We start from the raw sequence: 23,643 nt of genomic DNA, 5'->3' as shown, positions 1-23,643 counted from the left end.
TAGAAGAAGAAGAAGAAGAAGAAGAAGAAGAAGAAGAAGAAGAAGAAGACATGAATACAAAAAATAACTTTGGAAAGCATGGAAACACAGATACACCACCTAATGCTGGTTTTGGTTGGGTACAAACCAAATCTATGCATGAATGGTGTCTCCAGGTTCTACTGTCAAAGAGGGTTCCATACAAAAAGATTACACAGTATATCGGATTACAAAATATAAATTACTATTATCAACCCAGATCTAATTTTAGTACTATTCTATTTTCAAATAATGTACCTCTTTTGGAAAGTTCGAACATGACCTCTGTGGGTTTACCACTTCTGTTTTTGTGAAGGTCATTTGAATTGGCCAACTGTAAATGCTGGTTTTGCAAACTGTATTTAATTTGCATTCAACATGTTTTGAGGTTAGGGTGAGAGGTAATTATTAAAGAGAAGAGAGAATATTTGTATTTCATTCCTTAATTTACAGGTAATCTGTCAGAGTTACTCAACAGATACAGTCCGGTGCCTTCTGATACAATGTGAGTCAATGATATCAAATACAGTTCCTTCTCTTTCGACAGGGAGATGGTGAATGCCTGGTTCGCTGAGCGCGTCCACTCCATCCAGCCATCTGCCTCCAAAGAAAACCCTCCACAGCAGCGTGCCCATCAGTCCTCCGCAGACTCCAGCCCCGCCTCTACCTCCACCAACCCCCACCCCACCCTTTGCCTCCTGGACAACCGCTGCCCTTCCCCAGCCACGGCCCCCGGCACCCCGACTCGCAAGATCTCAGCATCCGAGTTCGACCGGCCACTCAGACCCATCGTGGTTAAAGACTCTGAGGGCTCTCTGACGTTTCTGAGCGACGCCGACCGTGAAACTGTCCCTCTTCGGGGGTCAGTGATGGGTGAAGGTGGTGTCAGCGGGGCGGGTAGTGCAAGCGGGGTGGATCGCTGTGCCAGGCTTCTGGAGCTGGTGAAGGATGTGTCGAGTCATCTGGATGTGACAGCACTCTGCCACAAGACCTTTCTCCACATCAATGAGCTGATCGCCGCAGACCGCTACTCACTGTTCCTGGTAGGAACGCAGAGGGTTGTGGGTCAAACTGGAACTGCATTACCCTATTTCACACTGTTACCTTTCAGACTTCAGTTCAGTTCTCATTGGACAAACATAGAGGTGTGAGTAGTTTGCACCTGTCTGTGTAAACTATAACATGACTGATAATGATGAATACTAGTATTAATAATGATAATGTGAAATAATTTGAATAATTTAATGAAATGCAAAACAATTAGTTTGACTAAATGTTTCGATTACCCACTTCCCATTGTAATGTCAACCCTAAATGGAGCTTAAGCTTGACAAAGTTGCTACATTTGAAGTTTACATGCTGTGATCGAGGGATTGCCTCCACACGGCTCTCAACATGGCGACAGCTAAGCCAGCAGCTAGCAGCTAATGGTGCTAACAGTGCAAACAGCATCCGATAATTCTCTGTGGGTTCATCACTATAAGTAGGCCCAAAATACAATACAGCTGACTGCTGCCCCTTGAAATGACTCGCATCTCTGGGTCTGTCCACGGGCTAATCCCACATACTGCTGCACCAAACTACATCATATTTTGGGTTGTACATTCATTGTCAAAAAAATGGACCCGAAGCTTAAATTAACACTTCAAGTGACCGTTAAGATGTTGGGATGGATCTGAGGCGGGAGCTGAGACACAAGCCTTTACCGAGGCGGTGCAGACAGCTGTATGGATTATAATAAAGTATCTGTAGTGTGGGACATGCAAGTGAAAAACCCGTCTGATACACGCGTGGTCCAGACTAGGGGGTGGGGGGGTTTAGACATTTGTGATTTGTATTCATTCATCAAGTGGTCTTTCCAGACACACCTGGCAGAGGTCTAGTTGAAAGGGGCACAATCGTCTTCTTTTATTTATTTTTTTAAATCAGTTGAATGACCACGTCTGACTGCTTTGTGTGTGTGTGTGTGTGTGTGTGTGTGTGTGTGTGTGTGTGTGTGTTTGTTATGTCCCAGGTAGGCGAGGACAGCTCTAACAGGAAATTCTTGGTCAGCCGCCTGTTTGACGTAGCCGAGGGATCCACACTGGAGGAGTCCTCAAGTAACTGCATCCGGCTGGAGTGGAACAAGGGCATTGTGGGACATGTAGCCGCCACGGGACAGCCGCTGAATATCAAGAATGCTTACGAGGTGAGGATCTCAAACTATGAGTAGCTGGGGTGGATGATGGAGAAGCCTGTTATGAGGTGCTTGGCTTTCTATGCTTGTGTGTGTGTTTTATATTATTTGGTACATTTGATGGTTGGTGCTGACGGAGCACAGACTTGAGGGGGGCGTTCAAAGAAGGCCAAATAGGTCCTCTTCATCTTCACCACACAAACACGCATGAACATTTCACCCCTGGCAGTTTCAGTGTACTGACCTTTTGTGTGATGCGGTTTCAGCACGGTATCCTATTCTCACTTCAGTCGATGATCAAACCAACAACACTTGGAAACCTGTCACTAAAGATATGGTGGAGACTCCTGAACGTGGTTTGTCAAGAATTAGTTCCCCTAAAACCACAAATTGGCCTTTTTACATTGGTGGTTGATCCTGACTCCAGCTTAACACTCCAACTTGCTCATCATGTGAGTCGGTAGCTGTTCATTGGTATGTGTGTGTGAACGGGTGACTGAGAGGCAAATCAATGAAAGCAGCATATGAATGCAGTCAATGCCATAAAAGACATATGGAAGAGTTGAGTTTACCCGTAACCTTTTTCTCCATTACGCCGATTGGATTTCCCTTCCAGCTGCTCCCCATTTTTATTTGTATGAATGGGGATCTTATTGTTCTGGAAATCTGATCGTGAAAGTTGTGTATTTGTCAAAAAGAAGCAGATGTGTGCGTGATGTGAGTGTGTGAGTGAGTGTGTGAGTGAGTGTGTGTGTGAGTGAGTGAGTGTGTGAGTGAGTGTGTGAGTGTGAGTGTGAGAGTGTGTGTGAGTGTGAGTGTGAGAGTGTGTGTGAGTGTGAGTGTGAGAGTGTGTGTGAGTGAGTGTGTGAGTGAGTGAGTGTGTGTGAGTGAGTGAGAGTGAGAGTGTGTGAGTGAGTGAGTGTGTGAGTGAGAGTGAGAGTGTGTGTGAGTGAGTGTGAGAGTGAGAGTGAGTGTGTGAGAGTGTGTGAGTGAGTGTGTGAGTGAGAGTGTGTGAGTGAGTGTGAGTGTGTGAGTGAGAGTGTGTGTGTGTGAGTGAGAGTGAGAGTGTGAGTGTGAGTGTGAGAGTGTGTGTGAGTGAGTGAGTGTGTGAGTGAGAGTGAGTGTGTGAGTGTGTGTGTGAGTGAGTGTGTGAGTGAGTGTGAGTGTGTGAGTGAGAGTGTGTGTGAGTGAGAGTGAGAGTGTGAGTGTGAGTGTGAGAGTGTGTGTGAGTGAGTGAGTGTGTGAGTGAGAGTGAGAGTGTGTCTGTGAGTGTGAGTGAGTGTGTGAGTGAGAGTGAGTGAGTGTGTGGGTGAGTGAGTGAGTGAGTGTGTGTGAGTGAGAGTGTGTGTGAGTGAGTGAGTGTGTGAGTGAGAGTGAGTGAGTGTGTGAGTGAGTGAGTGTGTGAGTGAGAGTGAGTGAGTGTGTGAGTGAGTGTGAGTGAGAGTGTGAGTGTGTGAGTGAGTGTGTGAGTGAGTGTGTGAGTGAGAGTGAGTGTGTGAGAGTGTGTGTGAGTGAGTGTGTGAGTAAGAGTGAGTGTGTGAGTGAGAGTGAGAGTGTGAGTGAGAGTGTGTGTGAGTGTGTGAGTGAGATTGAGTGTGTGAGTGTGTGAGTGAGAGTGAGTGTGAGTGTGTGAGAGTGTGAGTGAGTGAGTGTGTGTGTGTGAGTGAGTGTGTGAGTAAGAGTGAGTGTGAGTGTGTGTGTGAGTGAGTGTGTGAGTAAGAGTGAGTGTGTGAGTGAGAGTGAGTGAGAGTGAGTGTGTGTGAGTGAGTGTGTGTGTGAGTGAGTGTGTGTGTGAGTGAGTGTGTGAGTGTGTGTGAGTGAGAGTGAGAGTGTGTGAGTGTGAGTGTGTGAGTGAGAGTGAGTGTGTGAGTGTGTGAGTGAGAGTGAGTGTGAGTGTGTGAGAGTGTGAGTGAGTGAGTGTGTGTGTGTGAGTGAGTGTGTGAGTAAGAGTGAGTGTGTGAGTGAGAGTGAGTGAGAGTGAGTGTGTGTGAGTGAGTGTGTGTGTGAGTGAGTGTGTGTGTGAGTGAGTGTGTGAGTGTGTGTGAGTGAGAGTGAGAGTGTGTGAGTGTGAGTGTGTGAGTGAGAGTGAGTGTGTGAGTGTGTGTGTGAGTGTGTGTGTGAGTGAGTGTGTGAGTAAGAGTGAGTGTGAGAGTGAGTGAGAGTGAGAGTGTGTGTGTGTGAGTGTGTGTGTGTGTGAGTGAGTGTGTGAGTGTGTGAGTGTGTGTGAGTGAGAGTGAGTGTGTGAGTGTGTGTGTGAGTGAGTGTGTGAGTAAGAGTGAGTGTGAGAGTGAGTGAGAGTGAGAGTGTGTGTGAGTGAGTGTGTGTGTGAGTGAGTGTGTGTGTGAGTGAGTGTGTGAGTGTGTGTGAGTGAGTGAGTGTGTGAGTGTGTGTGAGTTCTTCTAAACTGTCAAATGTGTCTTTATCTACAAGGACTGTAAATGTTACGAACTCATTGAACAACACTTCCAGAGACATGCACTTATGAAAGCTTTTCAGATGTATATGGTTTAAATCATGTCTTTCATATGACAAACTAATTATCTTTGGACAGTAAAATACTGTAAGCACTTTAAATTTAATTCCATTCACCTCTATTGTACTGGAGTGGAGGCACAAATCTGCAAAAACAAGATATTTTTGTGTTCGTTATTACTAAATACAAGTGAATCCAATTTTAACAAATTGACAACCTAGCAATTGTCTCTAAATTAGTTATATGACACAATGCATTTTGTTCAAACAAAGTAGATCAAATATGTTGTCATATTTGTCCTTTAACCCACCTTCACATTGACTATGCAAATGTACATTGTTGTAGTTATAACAAGATTATTGTTTACTTATAATGATGCCGTTTCTACATCAAATTATACTGTTTTGAACATTTTTTTGTTATCTATTATTGTATATCATCCTGTTATATCCAAACACATTCTTATCTTTTCTTTTTATCATGATACCTTTTCCAACTTGACTTTGAGATGAGAGATAGATTTCCCGCTGTGCACCTTCTTCCTGTGACATCTCTCATCTTGTTGCCTGCCAACTATGATGATGATGATGTGAGTGAGTTTGTGTGTGTGTGTGTGTGTGTGTGTGTGTGTGAGTGTGTGGTTGTGTGTTTATGTGCTATTACAGAACCTGATACTGCTTCCAGGAAATATATCTGTTTACATTAGCCCAGCCCTCCAGGGCCCTATTCCTCGTACCTGGCTAACATGGTTAGCTGGATAATTTTCAGGATAAGATTACATAAATCAGGCTTTTCGGTTCCACAAAGTAAGTTTGGCAAAATCACCAGAGCAACACATCCAAAAGTTTTAACCTGCTCCAGCGCAGGCTAACTTAAATTAGCTGGATAAGCTTGCAGCTGTCTTGATATTAGTTAGATTAATGTTTCATAGGGAGAGAGTTCTTCAAGATCACCCAGATCCGTAATCACGTGATGATGACTTCCTATACGAGCGCTATTCATTCTGCCCACAAGGAATCATTTATTACAGACCTTCTCGAGCCATGAAATCTTCCTCTGGCCCAAACGAGGCAGATGTTGTAAATCAAAAGGCTTTCACAGCATTAATGTGCAGGTACTTATGACATCATATTCCTCAAATTACATTGAAAACAATCATATGTCATGGACCTTGCAATTGCCTGCTGTAGGCTGTAGTGTACAATACTCATGTACTGTATAATACTCATGTAGTGTACAATACTTATGTAGTGTACAATACTCATGTAGTGTACAATACCCATATACTGTGCAATACTCCTTTAGTGTACAATACTCATGTACTGTACAATACTCATGTAGTGTACAATACACATGTACTGTACAATACTCATGTAGTGTACAATACTCATGTAGTGTACAATACCCATGTACTGTGCATTACTCATTTAGTGTACAATACTCATGTACTGTACAATACTCATGTAGTGTACAATACACATGTACTGTGAAATACTCATGTACTGTGCAATACTCATTTAGTGTACAATACCCATGTACTGTACAATACTCATGTACTGTACAATACTCAAGTAGTGTATAATACCCATGTACTGTACAATACTCATGTAGTGTACAATACCCATGTACTGTACAATACCCATTTAGTGTACAATACCCATGTACTGTACAATACTCATGTATTGTACAATACTCATGTAGTGTACAATGCTCATGTAGTGTACAATACCCATGTACTGTACAATACTCATGTACTGTACAATACTCATGTAGTGTACACTACTCAAGTAGTGTATAATACCCATGTACTGTACAATACTCATGTAGTGTACAATACCCATGTACTGTACAATACCCATTTAGTGTACAATACCCATGTACTGTACAATACTCATGTATTGTACAATACTCATGTAGTGTACAATGCTCATGTAGTGTACAATACCCATGTACTGTACAATACTCATGTAGTGTACAATACCCATATACTGTGCATTACTCCTTTAGTGTACAATACTCATGTACTGTACAATACTCATGTAGTGTACAATACTCATGTAGTGTACAATACCCATGTACTGTACAATACTCATGTAGTGTACAATACCCATATACTGTGCAATACTCCTTTAGTGTACAATACTCATGTACTGTACAATACTCATGTAGTGTACAATACCCATATACTGTGCAATACTCCTTTAGTGTACAATACTCATGTACTGTACAATACTCATGTAGTGTACAATACCCATATACTGTGCAATACTCCTTTAGTGTACAATACTCATGTACTGTACAATACTCATGTAGTGTACAATACTCATGTAGTGTACAATACCCATGTACTGTACAATACTCATGTAGTGTGCAATACTCATGCAGTGTACAATACTCATGCAGTGTACAATACTCATGTAGTGTACAATACTCATGTAGTGTACAATACCCATGTACTGTACAATACTCATGTAGTGTACAATACTCATGTACTGTGCAATACTCAAGTAGTGTATAATACCCATGTACTGTACAATACTCATGTACTGTACAATACTCATGTAGTGTACAATACTCATGTAGTGTACAATACCCATGTACTGTGCAATACTCATTTAGTGTACAATACTCATGTACTGTACAATACTCATGTAGTGTACAATACCCATGTACTGTGCAATACTCAAGTAGTGTACAATACTCATGTACTGTACAATACCCATGTAGTGTACAATACTCATGTAGTGTACAAAACCCATGTAGTGTACAATACCCATGTACTGTACAATACTCATTTAGTGTACAATCCTCATGTACTGTGCAATACTCATTTAGTGTACAATACCCATGTACTGTACAATACTCATGTACTGTACAATACTCATTTAGTGTACAATACCCATGTACTGTACAATACTCATTTAGTGTACAATACCCATGTACTGTACAATACTCATTTAGTGTACAATACCCATGTACTGTACAATACTCATGTACTGTACAATACTCAAGTAGTGTATAATACCCATGTACTGTACAATACTCATGTAGTGTACAATACCCATGTACTGTACAATACCCATTTAGTGTACAATACCCATGTACTGTACAATACTCATGTATTGTACAATACTCATGTAGTGTACAATGCTCATGTAGTGTACAATACCCATGTACTGTACAATACTCATGTAGTGTACAATGCCCATGTAGTGTACAATGCCCATGTACTGTACAATACTCATGTAGTGTACAATACTCATGCAGTGTACAATACCCATGTACTGTACAATACTCATGTACTGTACAATACTCAAGTAGTGTATAATACCCATGTACTGTACAATACTCATGTAGTGTACAATACTCATGTAGTGTACAATACTCATGTAGTGTACAATACCCATGTAGTGTACAATGCCCATGTAGTGTACAATACTCATGTAGTGTACAATACCCATGTACTGTGCAATGCTCATGTAGTGTACAATACTCATGTATTGTACAATACCCATGTAGTGTACAATACCCATGTACTGTACAATACTCATGTAGTGTACAATACCCATGTAGCGTACAATACCCATGTACTGTACAATACTCATTTAGTGTACAATACTCATGTACTGTGCAATACTCATTTAGTGTACAATACCCATGTACTGTACAATACTCATGTAGTGTACAATGCTCATGTAGTGTACAATACTCATGTACTGTACAACACCCATGTACTATATAATACTCATGTAGTGTACAATACTCATGTAGTGTACAATGCCCATGTAGTGTACAATACCCATGTACTGTACAATACTCATTTAGTGTACAATACCCATGTACTGTACAATGCTCATGTAGTGTACAATACCCATGTACTGTACAATACTCATGTAGTGTACAATACCCATGTAGTGTACAATACCCATGTACTGTACAATGCTCATTTAGTGTACAATACCCATGTACTGTACAATGCTCATGTAGTGTACAATACCCATGTACTGTACAATACTCATGTAGTGTACAATGCCCATGTAGTGTACAATACTCATGTAATGTACAATACCCATGTAGTGTACAATGCCCATGTAGTGTACAATACTCATGTAGTGTACAATACCCATGTACTGTGCAATGCTCATGTAGTGTACAATACTCATGTAGTGTACAATACCCATGTAGTGTACAATACCCATGTACTGTACAATACTCATGTAGTGTACAATACCCATGTAGTGTACAATACCCATGTACTGTACAATACTCATTTAGTGTACAATACCCATGTACTGTACAATACTCATTTAGTGTACAATACTCATGTACTGTGCAATACTCATTTAGTGTACAATACCCATGTACTGTACAATACTCATGTAGTGTACAATGCTCATGTAGTGTACAATACTCATGTAGTGTACAATACCCATGTACTGTACAATACTCATGTATTGTACAGTACCCATGTACTGTGCAATACTCATTTAGTGTACAATACTCATGTACTGTACAATACTCATGTAGTGTACAATGCTCATGTAGTGTACAATACCCATGTACTGTACAATACTCATGTAGTGTACAATGCCCATGTAGTGTGCAATACTCATGTACTGTGCAATACTCATTTAGTGTACAATACCCATGTACTGTACAATACTCATGTAGTGTACAATACCCATGTACTGTACAATACTCATGTAGTGTACAATACTCATGTACTGTGCAATACTCATTTAGTGTACAATACCCATGTACTGTACAATACTCATGTAGTGTACAATACCCATGTAGCGTACAATACCCATGTACTGTACAATACTCATTTAGTGTACAATACTCATGTACTGTGCAATACTCATTTAGTGTACAATACCCATGTACTGTACAATACTCATGTAGTGTACAATGCTCATGTAGTGTACAATACTCATGTACTGTACAACACCCATGTACTATATAATACTCATGTAGTGTACAATACTCATGTAGTGTACAATGCCCATGTAGTGTACAATACCCATGTACTGTACAATACTCATTTAGTGTACAATACCCATGTACTGTACAATGCTCATGTAGTGTACAATACCCATGTACTGTACAATACTCATGTAGTGTACAATACCCATGTAGTGTACAATACCCATGTACTGTACAATGCTCATTTAGTGTACAATACCCATGTACTGTACAATGCTCATGTAGTGTACAATACCCATGTACTGTACAATACTCATGTAGTGTACAATGCCCATGTAGTGTACAATACTCATGTAATGTACAATACCCATGTAGTGTACAATGCCCATGTAGTGTACAATACTCATGTAGTGTACAATACCCATGTACTGTGCAATGCTCATGTAGTGTACAATACTCATGTAGTGTACAATACCCATGTACTGTACAATACTCATGTAGTGTACAATACCCATGTAGTGTACAATACCCATGTACTGTACAATACTCATTTAGTGTACAATACCCATGTACTGTACAATACTCATTTAGTGTACAATACTCATGTACTGTGCAATACTCATTTAGTGTACAATACCCATGTACTGTACAATACTCATGTAGTGTACAATGCTCATGTAGTGTACAATACTCATGTAGTGTACAATACCCATGTACTGTACAATACTCATGTATTGTACAGTACCCATGTACTGTGCAATACTCATTTAGTGTACAATACTCATGTACTGTACAATACTCATGTAGTGTACAATGCTCATGTAGTGTACAATACCCATGTACTGTACAATACTCATGTAGTGTACAATGCCCATGTAGTGTGCAATACTCATGTACTGTGCAATACTCATTTAGTGTACAATACCCATGTACTGTACAATACTCATGTAGTGTACAATACCCATGTACTGTACAATACTCATGTAGTGTACAATACTCATGTACTGTGCAATACTCATTTAGTGTACAATACCCATGTACTGTACAATACTCATGTAGTGTACAATGCTTATGTAGTGTACAATACTCATGTAGTGTACAATACCCATGTACTGTACAATACTCATTTAGTGTACAATACCCATTTCAATTCAATTCAATTCAGTTTATTTTGTACAGCCCAATATCACAAATGACAAATTTGCCTCAGAGGGCTTTACAATCTGTACACATACGACATCCCTGTCCCAGGACCTCACATCGAATCAGGAAAAACTCCCCAAAAATAACCTTTCACAGGGAAAAAAGGGAAGAAACCTTCAGGAGAGCAACAGAGGAGGATCCCTCTCCCCGGATAGACAGATGAATAGATGTCATGTGTACAGAATGAACAGCATTTACAAAGTTACATAAACACATTACATGAATATGACAATGTATGAATGGAACTCCAATCCATGAAACAGAAGGAGGTAGGGAGGAGGGGGCGGGGCATCAGCAGGGCCAATGGGAGGCCGGCTCACCAGGCATCAGACACCTCCAGGTCCAATGGACCCTATGAGACGTGAAGTCACAACGACTCCGGGGAGGAAGCAGAGTTAATAAGGTGCAATGGAGAGATGTAAATGTATCCATAAGGAGAGAGAGAAGAGGAGAGAGGTGCTCAGTGTATCCTAAAACATCCCCCAGCAGCCTATAAGCCTATAGCAGCATATCAAGGGGCTGGAACAGGGCAAACCTGATTCAGCCCTAACTATAAGCACTATCAAACAGGAAAGTCTTAAGTCTATTCTTGAATGAGGTGACTGTGTCTGCCTCGCGGACTGAAAGTGGAAGCTGGTTCCATAAAAGAGGAACTTGATAACTGAAGGCTCTTGCTCCCATCCTACTTTTTAGGACTCTAGGAACCACAAGTAGCCCCGCATTTAGTGAGCGCAGCTCTCTAGTGGGGCAATATGGTACTACAAGCTCCTTAAGATATGATGGTGCATCACCAATCAAGGCTTTGTAGGTGAGGAGAAGAATTTTAAATGTGATTCTTGATTTTACAGGGAGCCAGTGCAGCGCAGCTAATACAGGAGTAATGTGATCTCTTTTCTTAGTTTTTGTGAGTACACGAGCTGCAGCATTCTGGATCAACTGGAGGGATTTAAGAGACTTATTAGAGCAGCCTGATAATAAGGAGTTGCAGTAATCTAGTCTGGAAGTAACAAACGCGTGAACCAGCTTTTCTGCATCTTTTTGAGACAAGATGTGCCTGATTTTTGAAATGTTACGTAGATGAAAAAATGCAATCCTTGAGATTTGCTTAACGTGGGAGTTAAAGGACAAGTCTCGGTCAAAGATAACTAGAGATTCTTTACAGTGGTGTTGGATGCGAGGGAAATGCCATCTACAGAAACCACATCACCAGATAATTGATCTCTGAGGTGTTCAGGGCCCAGTAAAATAACTTCAGTTTTGTCTGAGTTTAACATCAGGAAGTTGCAGGTCATCCATGTTTTTATGTCTTTAAGACATTCTTGAATTTTAGCGAGCTGGTTGGTCTCCTCTGGTTTGATCGATAGATATAATTGAGTATCGTCTGCATAGCAATGAAAGTTTATGCAGTGTTTCCTGATAATATTGCCCAAAGGAAGCATACATAAGGTAAATAAAATTGGTCCAAGCACAGAACCTTGTGGAACTCCGTGATTAACGTTGGTGGTCATTGAGGCTTCATCGTTTACAAATACAAATTGGGATCGATCTGATAAATAGGATTTAAACCAACTTAGTGCGGTACCTGAAATGCCAATCGACTGATCCAGTCTCTGTAATAGGATGTCATGATCAATGGTGTCGAACGCAGCACTAAGGTCTAATAATACCAGTACAGAGATGAGTCCTTTATCAGCACTAAGGTCTAATAATACCAGTACGGAGATGAGTCCTTTATCTGATGCAATTAGGAGGTCATTTGTAATTTTCACCAGTGCTGTCTCTGTGCTGTGGTGTTTTCTAAATCCTGACTGAAACTCCTCAAATAAACTATTCTGATGTAGGAAGTCGCACAACTGATTTGCGACTACTTTCTCAAGGATCTTAGAGAGGAAGGGAAGGTTAGAGATTGGTCTGTAGTTAGCCAACACCTCTGGATTAAGAGTGGGCTTTTTCAGGAGAGGTTTAATTACAGCTACTTTGAAGGAATGTGTTACATGGCCTGTTAGCAAAGACACATTAACAATATCCAGCAGAGAGGTGCCAATTAAAGGCAACACGTCTTTAAGCAGCCTCGTTGGGATGGGGTCTAAGAGACAGGTAGACGGTTTAGAAGTAGAAACCATTGAGGACAATTGGTCTAGGTTAATGGGAGAAAAGCTATCCAAAAATACACCAGGGCATACGGCCGTTTCCAAGGCCACTCCTCTTGATGACAGATCGGCAGTAGTTAAGGGCAAGAGAGCATCAATCTTGCCTCTAATAGTTCAAATCTTTTCATTGAAGAAGTTCATGAAGTCATTACTACTGAGGTCTATAGGAATACACGGCTCCACAGAGCTGTGACTCTCTGTCAGCCTGGCTACAGTGCTAAAGAGAACCCTGGGGTTGTTCTTATTTTTCTCTATTACTGATGAGTAATAGGCTGCTCTGGCATTACGGAGAGCCTTTTTATATGTTTTAAGACTATCTCTCCAAACTAAGCGTGATTCTTCCAGATTGGTGGAACGCCATATGCTTTCAAGCTTTCGTGAAGTTTGCTTTAGGTCGCGGGTCTGAGGGTTCTACCAGGGAGCAAACCTCCTTTGCCTCACCGTCTTTTTCTTCAGTGGTTGCTATCAAGTCTAGTGTCATTCTCAGTGAGCCTGTAGCACTATCGACAATATGATCAATCTGGGATGGACTAAAGTTAGCACAGGAGTCCTCCGTCACATTGAGACGTAGTATTGAATCAAATGCAGAAGGAATCTCTTCTTTAAATGTAGCTACAGCACTGTCAGTTAGACATCTGGTGTAGAAACTTTTGACTAACGGTGTATACTCCGGGAGTATAAACTCAAAAGTTATGAGGTAATGGTCTGACAGAAGAGGGTTCTGTGGGAAGACCTCCAAATGCTCAATGTCAATGCCATATGTAAGAACAAGGTCGAGGGTGTGGCCAAAGCAGTGAGTGGGTTTCTGTACTCTCTGACAGAAGCCAATCGAGTCCAACAATGAGATAAATGCAGTACTAAGGCAATCATTGTCAATATCCACATGAATATTAAAATCTCCTACAATAATAACCTTATCAGTTTTAAGGACTAAACTTGATAAAAACTCAGAACATTCAGATATAAATTCTGAATATGGACCTGGTGGCCGGTACAGTATAACAAATAGAATTGGCTGTAATGTTTTACAGGTTGGATGTGAAAGACTAAGAACAAGGCTTTCAAATGAGTTGTAGTTTAGTTTAGGTTTAGGATTCATTAATAGGCTTGAGTCAAAGATGGCTGCTACTCCACCTCCTCGGCCGGTGCCTCGAGGAATGTGAGTATTAATATGACTTGGAGGAGTTGATTCATTTAGGTTGACATATTCTTCATGGCTCAGCCAGGTTTCAGTAATCAATGTGATTGTCTGATATTAAATCATTTACTAATACAGCTTTAGATGACAGAGATCTAATATTTAGGAGTCCACATTTAATTCTCTTCTTTTGTTGCACTGTGGCAGTAGTGATGTTAACCTTTATGAGGTTATTTTGTATGACTCCTCTTCTGGTTACTTTTGATTTAATTAATTTAAGTGGCCGTGGGACAGACACAGTCTCTATAGAGTTAAGGTTAAGGGTGGGTAACTGCTCGAATGGAAGTGCAGAGAAGGGTGGAAGACTACAACTCTGCTTCTGCTTCCTGATCTGAACTCTGGGTCATGGATTAAGTCCGTTAATCAACTTCGCCATGTTCGCAGAAATGAGACGCGCTCCATCCCAAGTGGGATGAATGCCGTCTCGACTCATCAGATCAGGCTTTCCCCAGAAAGTCTGCCAGTTATCTATGTAGCCCACATTGTTTGCTGGGCACCACCTGGACAACCAGCGGTTGAATGACGACATGCGGCTATACATGTCATCATTGATCAGATTACCCATGTAGTGTACAATACTCATGTAGTGTACAATGCCCATGTACTGTACAATACTCATGTAGTGTACAATACTCATGTAGTGTACAATACCCATGTACTGTACAATACTCATGTAGTGTACAATACTCATGCAGTGTACAATACTCATGCAGTGTACAATACCCATGTACTGTACAATACCCATGTACTGTACAATACTCATGTAGTGTGCAATACTCATGCAGTGTACAATACTCATGCAGTGTACAATAGCCATGTACTGTACAATACTCATGTAGTGTACAATACTCATGTACTGTACAATACTCATGTAGTGTACAATACCCATGTACTGTGCAATACTCAAGTAGTGTATAATACCCATGTACTGTACAATACTCATGTAGTGTACAATACTCATGTACTGTGCAATACTCATTTAGTGTACAATACTCATGTACTGTACAATACTCATGCAGTGTACAATACCCATGTGCTGTACAATACCCATGTACTATATAATACTCATGTAGTGTACAATACTCATGTAGTGTACAATACCCATGTACTGTGCAATACTCATTTAGTGTACAATACTCATGTACTGTACAATACCCATGTACTATATAATACTCATGTAGTGTACAATACTCATGTAGTGTACAATGCTCATGTAGTGTACAATACCCATGTAGTGTACAATACCCATGTACTGTACAATACTCATTTAGTGTACAATACCCATGTACTGTACAATACTCATGTATTGTACAATACTCATGTAGTGTACAATGCTCATGTAGTGTACAATACTCATGTAGTGTACAATACCCATGTACTGTACAATACTCATGTAGTGTACAATACCCATGTAGTGTACAATGCCCATGTAGTGTACAATACTCATGTAGTGTACAATATACGTGTAGTGTACAATACTCATGTAGTGTACAATGCCCATGTACTGTACAATACTCATGTAGTGTACAATACTCATGTAGTGTACAATACCCATGTACTGTGCAATACTCAAGTAGTGTATAATACCCATGTACTGTACAATACCCATGTACTGTACAATACTCATGTAGTGTACAATGCTCATGCAGTGTACAATACTCATACAGTGTACAATACCCATGTACTGTACAATACTCATGCAGTGTACAATACTCATGTAGTGTACAATACACATGTACTGTACAATACTCATGTAGTGTACAATACTCATGCAGTGTACAATGCCCATGTACTGTACACTACTCATGTAGTGTACAATACTCATGCAGTGTACAATACCCATGTACTGTACAATACCCATGTACTGTACAATACTCATGTAGTGTGCAATACTCATGCAGTGTACAATACTCATGCAGTGTACAATAGCCATGTACTGTACAATACTCATGTAGTGTACAATACTCATGTACTGTACAATACTCATGTAGTGTACAATACCCATGTACTGTGCAATACTCAAGTAGTGTATAATACCCATGTACTGTACAATACTCATGTAGTGTACAATACTCATCTACTGTGCAATACTCATTTAGTGTACAATACTCATGTACTGTACAATACTCATGCAGTGTACAATACCCATGTGCTGTACAATACCCATGTACTATATAATACTCATGTAGTGTACAATACTCATGTAGTGTACAATACCCATGTACTGTGCAATACTCATTTAGTGTACAATACTCATGTACTGTACAATACCCATGTACTATATAATACTCATGTAGTGTACAATACTCATGTAGTGTACAATGCTCATGTAGTGTACAATACCCATGTAGTGTACAATACCCATGTACTGTACAATACTCATTTAGTGTACAATACCCATGTACTGTACAATACTCATGTATTGTACAATACTCATGTAGTGTACAATGCTCATGTAGTGTACAATACTCATGTAGTGTACAATACCCATGTACTGTACAATACTCATGTAGTGTACAATACCCATGTAGTGTACAATGCCCATGTAGTGTACAATACTCATGTAGTGTACAATATACGTGTAGTGTACAATACTCATGTAGTGTACAATGCCCATGTACTGTACAATACTCATGTAGTGTACAATACCCATGTACTGTGCAATACTCAAGTAGTGTATAATACCCATGTACTGTACAATACCCATGTATTGTACAATACTCATGTAGTGTACAATGCTCATGCAGTGTACAATACTCATACAGTGTACAATACCCATGTACTGTACAATACTCATGCAGTGTACAATACTCATGTAGTGTACAATACACATGTACTGTACAATACTCATGCAGTGTACAATACTCATGTAGTGTACAATACCCATGTACTGTACAATACTCATGTAGTGTACAATACTCATGTAGTGTACAATATACGTGTAGTGTACAATACTCATGTAGTGTACAATACCCATGTACTGTACAATACTCATGCAGTGTACAATGCCCATGTACTGTACACTACTCATGTAGTGTACAATACCCATGTACTGTACAATACCCATGTACTGTACAATACTCATGTAGTGTACAATACTCATGTAGTGTACAATATACGTGTAGTGTACAATACTCATGTAGTGTACAATACCCATGTACTGTACAATACTCATGCAGTGTACAATACCCATGTACTGTACAATACTCATGTAGTGTACAATACCCATGTAGTGTACAATACTCATGTAGTGTACAATACCCATGTACTGTACAATACTCATGTAGTGTACAATACTCATGCAGTGTACAATACCCATGTACTGTACAATACTCATGTAGTGTACAATACCCATGTACTGTACAATACTCATGTAGTGTACAATACCCATGTACTGTACAATACTCATGTAGTGTACAATGCTCATGCAGTGTACAATACTCATACAGTGTACAATACCCATGTACTGTACAATACTCATGCAGTGTACAATACTCATGTAGTGTACAATATACGTGTAGTGTACAATACTCATGTAGTGTACAATACCCATGTACTGTACAATACTCATGCAGTGTACAATGCCCATGTACTGTACACTACTCATGTAGTGTACAATACTCATGTAGTGTACAATACCCATGTACTGTACAATACTCATGTAGTGTACAATACTCATGTAGTGTACAATATACGTGTAGTGTACAATACTCATGTAGTGTACAATACCCATGTACTGTACAATACTCATGCAGTGTACAATACCCATGTACTGTACAATACTCATGTAGTTTACAATACCCATGTACTGTACAATACTCATGTAGTGTACAATACTCATGTAGTGTACAATACTCATGCAGTGTACAATACTCATGTACTGTACAATACTCATGTACTGTGCAATACAGAATAGAGAGAATCACACACAATTCATTTTCCCTGCTTAAATTGATTGAATTTCTGAAGTTCTATATGGTCGTCTCCACATACATGAATATACACATATATAATCTACTTGTTCTGAAAGAGTTGAGATAGTTATTTTAGATCTCATTGGATGATGCATGTCATTACGCCGACTGCCAGAAGGCACATTTAAAGAATGAGGCACTTAATATGAGCCGATACATTTTCCCAACACTGATGCTGCGTTGTGAGTAGATTCATGAAAGTCAATGTAGACAAATGGATGTGAATAAAGAGGATTTCCATCCACTTATCTAGACGTAGTCGATGAAAGTCACCGAGCTGTGTGAGCCTACGGGTGATGTTATGTATAAATATATACATATACTGTATATATCTATATTATATTAATGTTATGAACCCAGACACAAGGGCGTTTGATGTGCCGACGTTTGTGGGATTTCCACAACAAGTATAAAGCAGAAATAGTGGTTATTTCTTCCACGGAGTAAACCCACGAAGATAAGCTACGGGGCGCCCCCTCTAAGGTGCGAATGAAGCGAATAAACCAGAAATAGTCGGGCGAGTAAAATCACGCAAGTAAAGCGTTGTGAATATTCATGTAAATGCAGCATTACGCATTTAACTGATATGTTGCCATGCTTCTTGTCTAGCCCTCGCAGCGATGGCGGTGTTAGATGTTCCATGATTATGGCCTGGAATTACTCATATACGTTCATGATCATCTCCTGCTCGTCAGCGGAGAAAAAAGAGACTCTTTGAGTTTATTTGACTTTTTGCTATTAGAAAATCATGTTGTCAGTGATTGACGCTTCCCCCTTTTGAAGTCGGACGGGCACGCGCAACTTTCCTGATTACTGAAGTCTGGTTCAACTATCCTGAGTACTGAAGTCTGGTTCAACTATCCTGAGTACTGAAGTCTGGTTCAACTATCCTGAGTACTGAAGTCTGGTTCAACTATCCTGAGTACTGACTTCTGCTCAGTGTATCCTAAAACATCCCCCAGCAGCCTATAAGCCTATAGCAGCATATCAAGGGGCTGGACCAGGACAAACCTGATTCAGCCCTAACTATAATAGTGCTTATAGTTAGTCTTTGTGACTTCACATCTCAGAGGGTCCATTGGACCTGGCTGTGTCTGATCACCTGGTGAGCTTCTTAGGTTAAATATTGTTAAACTGTTTCCTTTTTTAACAATAGAAGAAACGGTTTTAGGATGTGGATGTTTTGATAACAAGTAATACTACCTTGAGTAGGTGGCCATTATCCCAAATCACTTTCATTGAAAAATATTACACAGAAGTCGTAAACAGGACATTTTTTTACGTGACCCTGTAACCCCGACAAAATAATGTAATTAGTGAATGACTTTTAAAATAATGCTTCAGCTGATCAAAACACTGTTTAACCGGTTCCCGGGTCTTGTGCTCTTGTGTTTTGGGCTTTGGGAAGTTCAATAAAGACTTCACCTTCCAAACTCTTCAGATGCCAAGCAGACTATCTTTCTGCACATTGCTTCATGTGGAAAAATCAATGTGCAGCAAACAGTTCATAATAATTGTTTACTGTTTCAGTAGGTGTGCATCAATAATATCAGTGGCCAAAAGCAGGGACCAATCCATATATGATTATTAAAACCCAAAGCTTAAGTGAGACCTTGTGGTAACTGTTTATTGCTTGAAAGAGGAGATTGATCTCTCTATGCTTTGCCTCCCCAGGACCACAGGTTCAATGCTGAGGTGGACCTGATCACAGGTTACAAAACCCAGAGTATCCTTTGCCTTCCCATCAAGAACCACAAAGATGAGGTAAGTCAGAACAAACTGGAGCTCTCCAGCTTGTGTTTACTTCCAGGAGGTCTGATGTTAGAGTAAACCAGTAGGATCCAAATGCACGGCTGGCTTTTAGTTTGTCAAGCCCAATGTGATATCGACAGGCAGAGATGGCTGATAGGGGAATCGGTGTGACAATGTCCACTTCTTCTAGCTTCTTCCAGGTCTTTCAACCTCATTTCATGGCCGTCTTCAGCAGATGAACTCTGCATGGTTGTGATGGAGATGGCTCATTTGTCATGATCTATGTGGGCATGCAGCTCTTCAGCCTCCTGTTGAGGCTCCCTGAGGCTTTGACAAAATGTTTTAAAATGTAAAAAATGGACAATCTTTCAAAGGGTACACCTCTTATCTTACTGTGTCACTGAAAATAAACATGTTTTAATGTTTTATTTCACATCCGATTACGTCGCTGCCAAGTGTCTTTCCCCGCAGGTGGCTCATCATGATATGCAGAGCCCCGCCCTCGGTAAACAGTCAATGGATAAATGAAAATGATATGCAGAGCCCCGCCCTCGGTAAACAGTCAATGGTCCTCGGTGCTCTAGTCTAAAACTCTGCATAGTGAGGACGCTCAGTGTAAACGTAGCAGAAGATATGCGTTTTAAATGAAACCTAGGAGTGTGGCTGAGTTATTTCTTTTAAATAATAAGTTATTGCATTCTAGGAGCAGTGTGCTGCTGTGAAGCAACTGGGGGTTCAGGGTCTCGCTCAAGGACACTTTGTCATGTGAACTGTGGGCAGGACGGGTATCGAACCTGCTACCTTGTGGTTACGGGACGACTACTCTACCCATGAGCCACACATATGAGGAGGCGTTAAGAAGTTTGTGTTTGACCTCAATGTAGGCCGACACATGAGTGTATTTTTGTTGTTCTTCAGAAGAGTTTGATATTGTTATAACAGGTAAATAGAAATACAATGTCAATAATTGTCTTTATTCTTGTTCTATAATTTTACAAATGCAACAAACTATAGTTTTAGTATATATAATATGACTATATATAACACTTTATAAGCTGTGATATCAAATAGCTTTTTCCAGACACATTTTATTTGGTTAAAAATAGGGCAAAATGGCTCTTTGGATGGGAAAGGTTGCCGACCCCTTGTCTAATTAGATGTTTGGATTTTTAGATTTGGGATCCTGCAGTTTGTGGGCCCCCAGCTAGTTATTAATGCTGGCGTTTGCAATCAAGATTCTAAAAATGAAAAATTGCCACAGTGTCCGTGGGCCATTTAGACGACCTGTGGAGGTGGATCAGCTGTTTGAGTCTTTACAGTTACACCATGCCTGACTATATTTAATCTTGAGATCAGTTTCACTAACTAGTTGCATCTTTTCCAAAACACAGCTTCAGCTATGCAAGCCTTGTTGATAGGAAACCTCATCAACAACCATTTCAAAGAAAATCTGTTCTTTTTAGTATTTACATTTACATTGTGTAACCAATAGAAAGGCATCATATTTATAAATCTGTTATAACCACTTCTGTGTGTGTCCCTACTGTACAACTCCCATTCCACAATGTCATTCAAAGTACAAGTCAACACAAGTTATGCTTCAAGTCCTTTTTCCCACTAGATCTATGCACAAAAAGTCATTCTCCTTGTTATCAACTTGTTGCGTTGTGTTTTCTCCGTCCAGGTAGTTGGAGTGGCTCAGGCTATCAATAAGAAGTGTGGGGAGGACAGTGCCTTCAGTGAACAGGATGAAAAGGTCAACAAAGTCCACCGGTTCACCAACAAGAAGCACATCTTGTTCATGTGTCTAAATTCAGAAAATTATAAAGATATTGCTCAGAGATTTTGCTTCGTACTGAGGTTTCTTTTACAGACTGATAACATATATGTATATATATATATATATATATATATATATATATATATATATATATATATATATATATATATATATATATAATCGTTCCCCACCTTCCTTGTGTCATCTGTTATTTCCTTTCTCCTCAGGACTTCTCAGCCTATTTATCCTTCTCAGGCATCGTCCTGCACAACGCTCAGCTCTACGAGACATCGCAGCTGGAAAACAGACGCAATCAGGTGGGCCAGTGTGAATGTGCCTTAAAGGTGTGTGTACGCAGAGACACAACTCTGAACACGCTGCATCTTGTGTGTGTGCAGGTGCTGTTGGACCTGGCCAGTCTGATCTTTGAGGAGCAGCAGTGTCTGGAGGTTTTACTGAGGAGGATCGCAGGAACCATCCTGTCCTTCATGCAGGCCCAGGCTTGTACCGTCTTTATCAACGACGACGACTCCATGGTCAGCACACACACACACACACACACACACACACACACACAGTCACAACATGTTCATACGTATGAATGTGTACGATATTTCCAAAGCCCTGATCTGAAATTATGAGATAACGTTTCAGAAAGAAACTTCATGACGAGCTTCAGCTTCAGTCTGGATGTGGAGGAGCTCAATAAGCCCAGCAGGAATTTGCTGCTAGCTTTAAGGCTTACATGATCAAAGTCTGTGACTTATTGCATTGTTTTCAGAAGAATTGCATCATGGTCTTTAGTGGTGGTCGGTTCTGTGGAGGCAAACACACCGTATCCGATGGAAACACGAGCTTTCAATGATAGAATAGATTTACTGAAGAAGAGACTTTGTTCTTTGTGCCACAGCAGTCATGCTGCTGGTGGAAAAATCAGAAACTTCATTTGTTCAATTTTGGGTGCAATTTTACAATTTGTTGATTATACATAATTACAATATATACTTTTAACCCTACATGTGCAAAACCGTTGAGACAAACAAACCAACTATATCACTTGCAACATTCCCATACATATGACAAATGCAGGTTTTACCATACAGCTATGGACAGGATGTTTACACTAAGCAGGATCAGAATCAGAATCAGAACCTGAATCTGATTCAGTTTCAGAGTCAGAATCAGAATCATTCAGCTTAACTGGATAAGTATGTGTACACATTCAAGTGCTTTACGTTGCTGTCATTGTACTTACACATAAATACACATACACATGTGCTCACAGTAGGGCAATAGTTCAATGTTGCAAAAGGTTAGAATTATTATTAGATATAGAAATATGAATGTAACAGGTTGCTAAGTGGATGTGACTGTATATACAGTGTGCTTGGATATATACTGGACAGTGATGTTGTGTAAACAAATGTAAACTGCATATAGTTCTAACTCACCAAATGATGCTACTTGATGCCAGTTTCCGTTTCAGTGTCTGTTTCTGCTCCATATTTTTCCAAATTAACTTTTGAACGGTATACATTTTTTAGGTTTAGGTTTACGTAAGCGACGTAGTGACGTAATGTTACATAATATTACTTAAGTTCAAATGAATCAACTCCGACTTTCTCAAGGGGACACAAAGACCGGTCTCCTGGGTGAAAGTCTTGTGTATTTGGGAAAATAAATGATACTTCATACCTGACTTGTTGCCGGGTAATTCCACAGTTTGGATTGTCCCTGACACTATGTGACTGGTGTTGAGTGTTCATCAGAGGTGGCTGATTCAAAGGATGTATGGAGAACAGATCAGCAGCTCCTGAGGTGGCACAGGAAGTATTTATTCTGCTGGGCCTCTTTGCTGGTGATGTCCATGTTGGAAGTCCACTTGATGTCCTGGGACATCCCCAGACTTGTCACCTTCCTGAATGCGGCTGATGATTCTTGTGTGTTACGGACGGTGCAGTCATTGGTATAGAGGAAGCAATGGGGAGACCAA

At 40.2% G+C, this 23,643-nt stretch overlaps 1 protein-coding gene across 3 annotated transcripts in view; it reads left to right on the top strand.

Moving 5' to 3' along the window:
• Nucleotides 1–23,643, top strand: part of pde5ab (phosphodiesterase 5A, cGMP-specific, b) — a 68,067-nt gene that overhangs the window by 1,419 nt on the left and 43,005 nt on the right. For all 3 annotated transcript variants that reach the window (XM_034557852.1, XM_034557853.1, XM_034557851.1), the window contains exons 2-7: nucleotides 566–1,061; nucleotides 2,033–2,206; nucleotides 19,793–19,882; nucleotides 21,555–21,626; nucleotides 21,878–21,967; nucleotides 22,049–22,186. In XM_034557852.1, coding sequence (XP_034413743.1) covers nucleotides 566–1,061; nucleotides 2,033–2,206; nucleotides 19,793–19,882; nucleotides 21,555–21,626; nucleotides 21,878–21,967; nucleotides 22,049–22,186 — 1,060 coding nt within the window. The remainder of the gene's footprint in view (nucleotides 1–565; nucleotides 1,062–2,032; nucleotides 2,207–19,792; nucleotides 19,883–21,554; nucleotides 21,627–21,877; nucleotides 21,968–22,048; nucleotides 22,187–23,643) is intronic.

This window comes from Cyclopterus lumpus, chromosome 18 (genome assembly GCF_009769545.1).
Source record: "Cyclopterus lumpus isolate fCycLum1 chromosome 18, fCycLum1.pri, whole genome shotgun sequence".
NCBI classification, from domain to species: domain Eukaryota; kingdom Metazoa; phylum Chordata; class Actinopteri; order Perciformes; family Cyclopteridae; genus Cyclopterus; species Cyclopterus lumpus.
The sequence above is the reverse complement of the archived record's forward strand: the minus strand, read 5'-3'. Positions and strand labels throughout refer to the sequence as shown.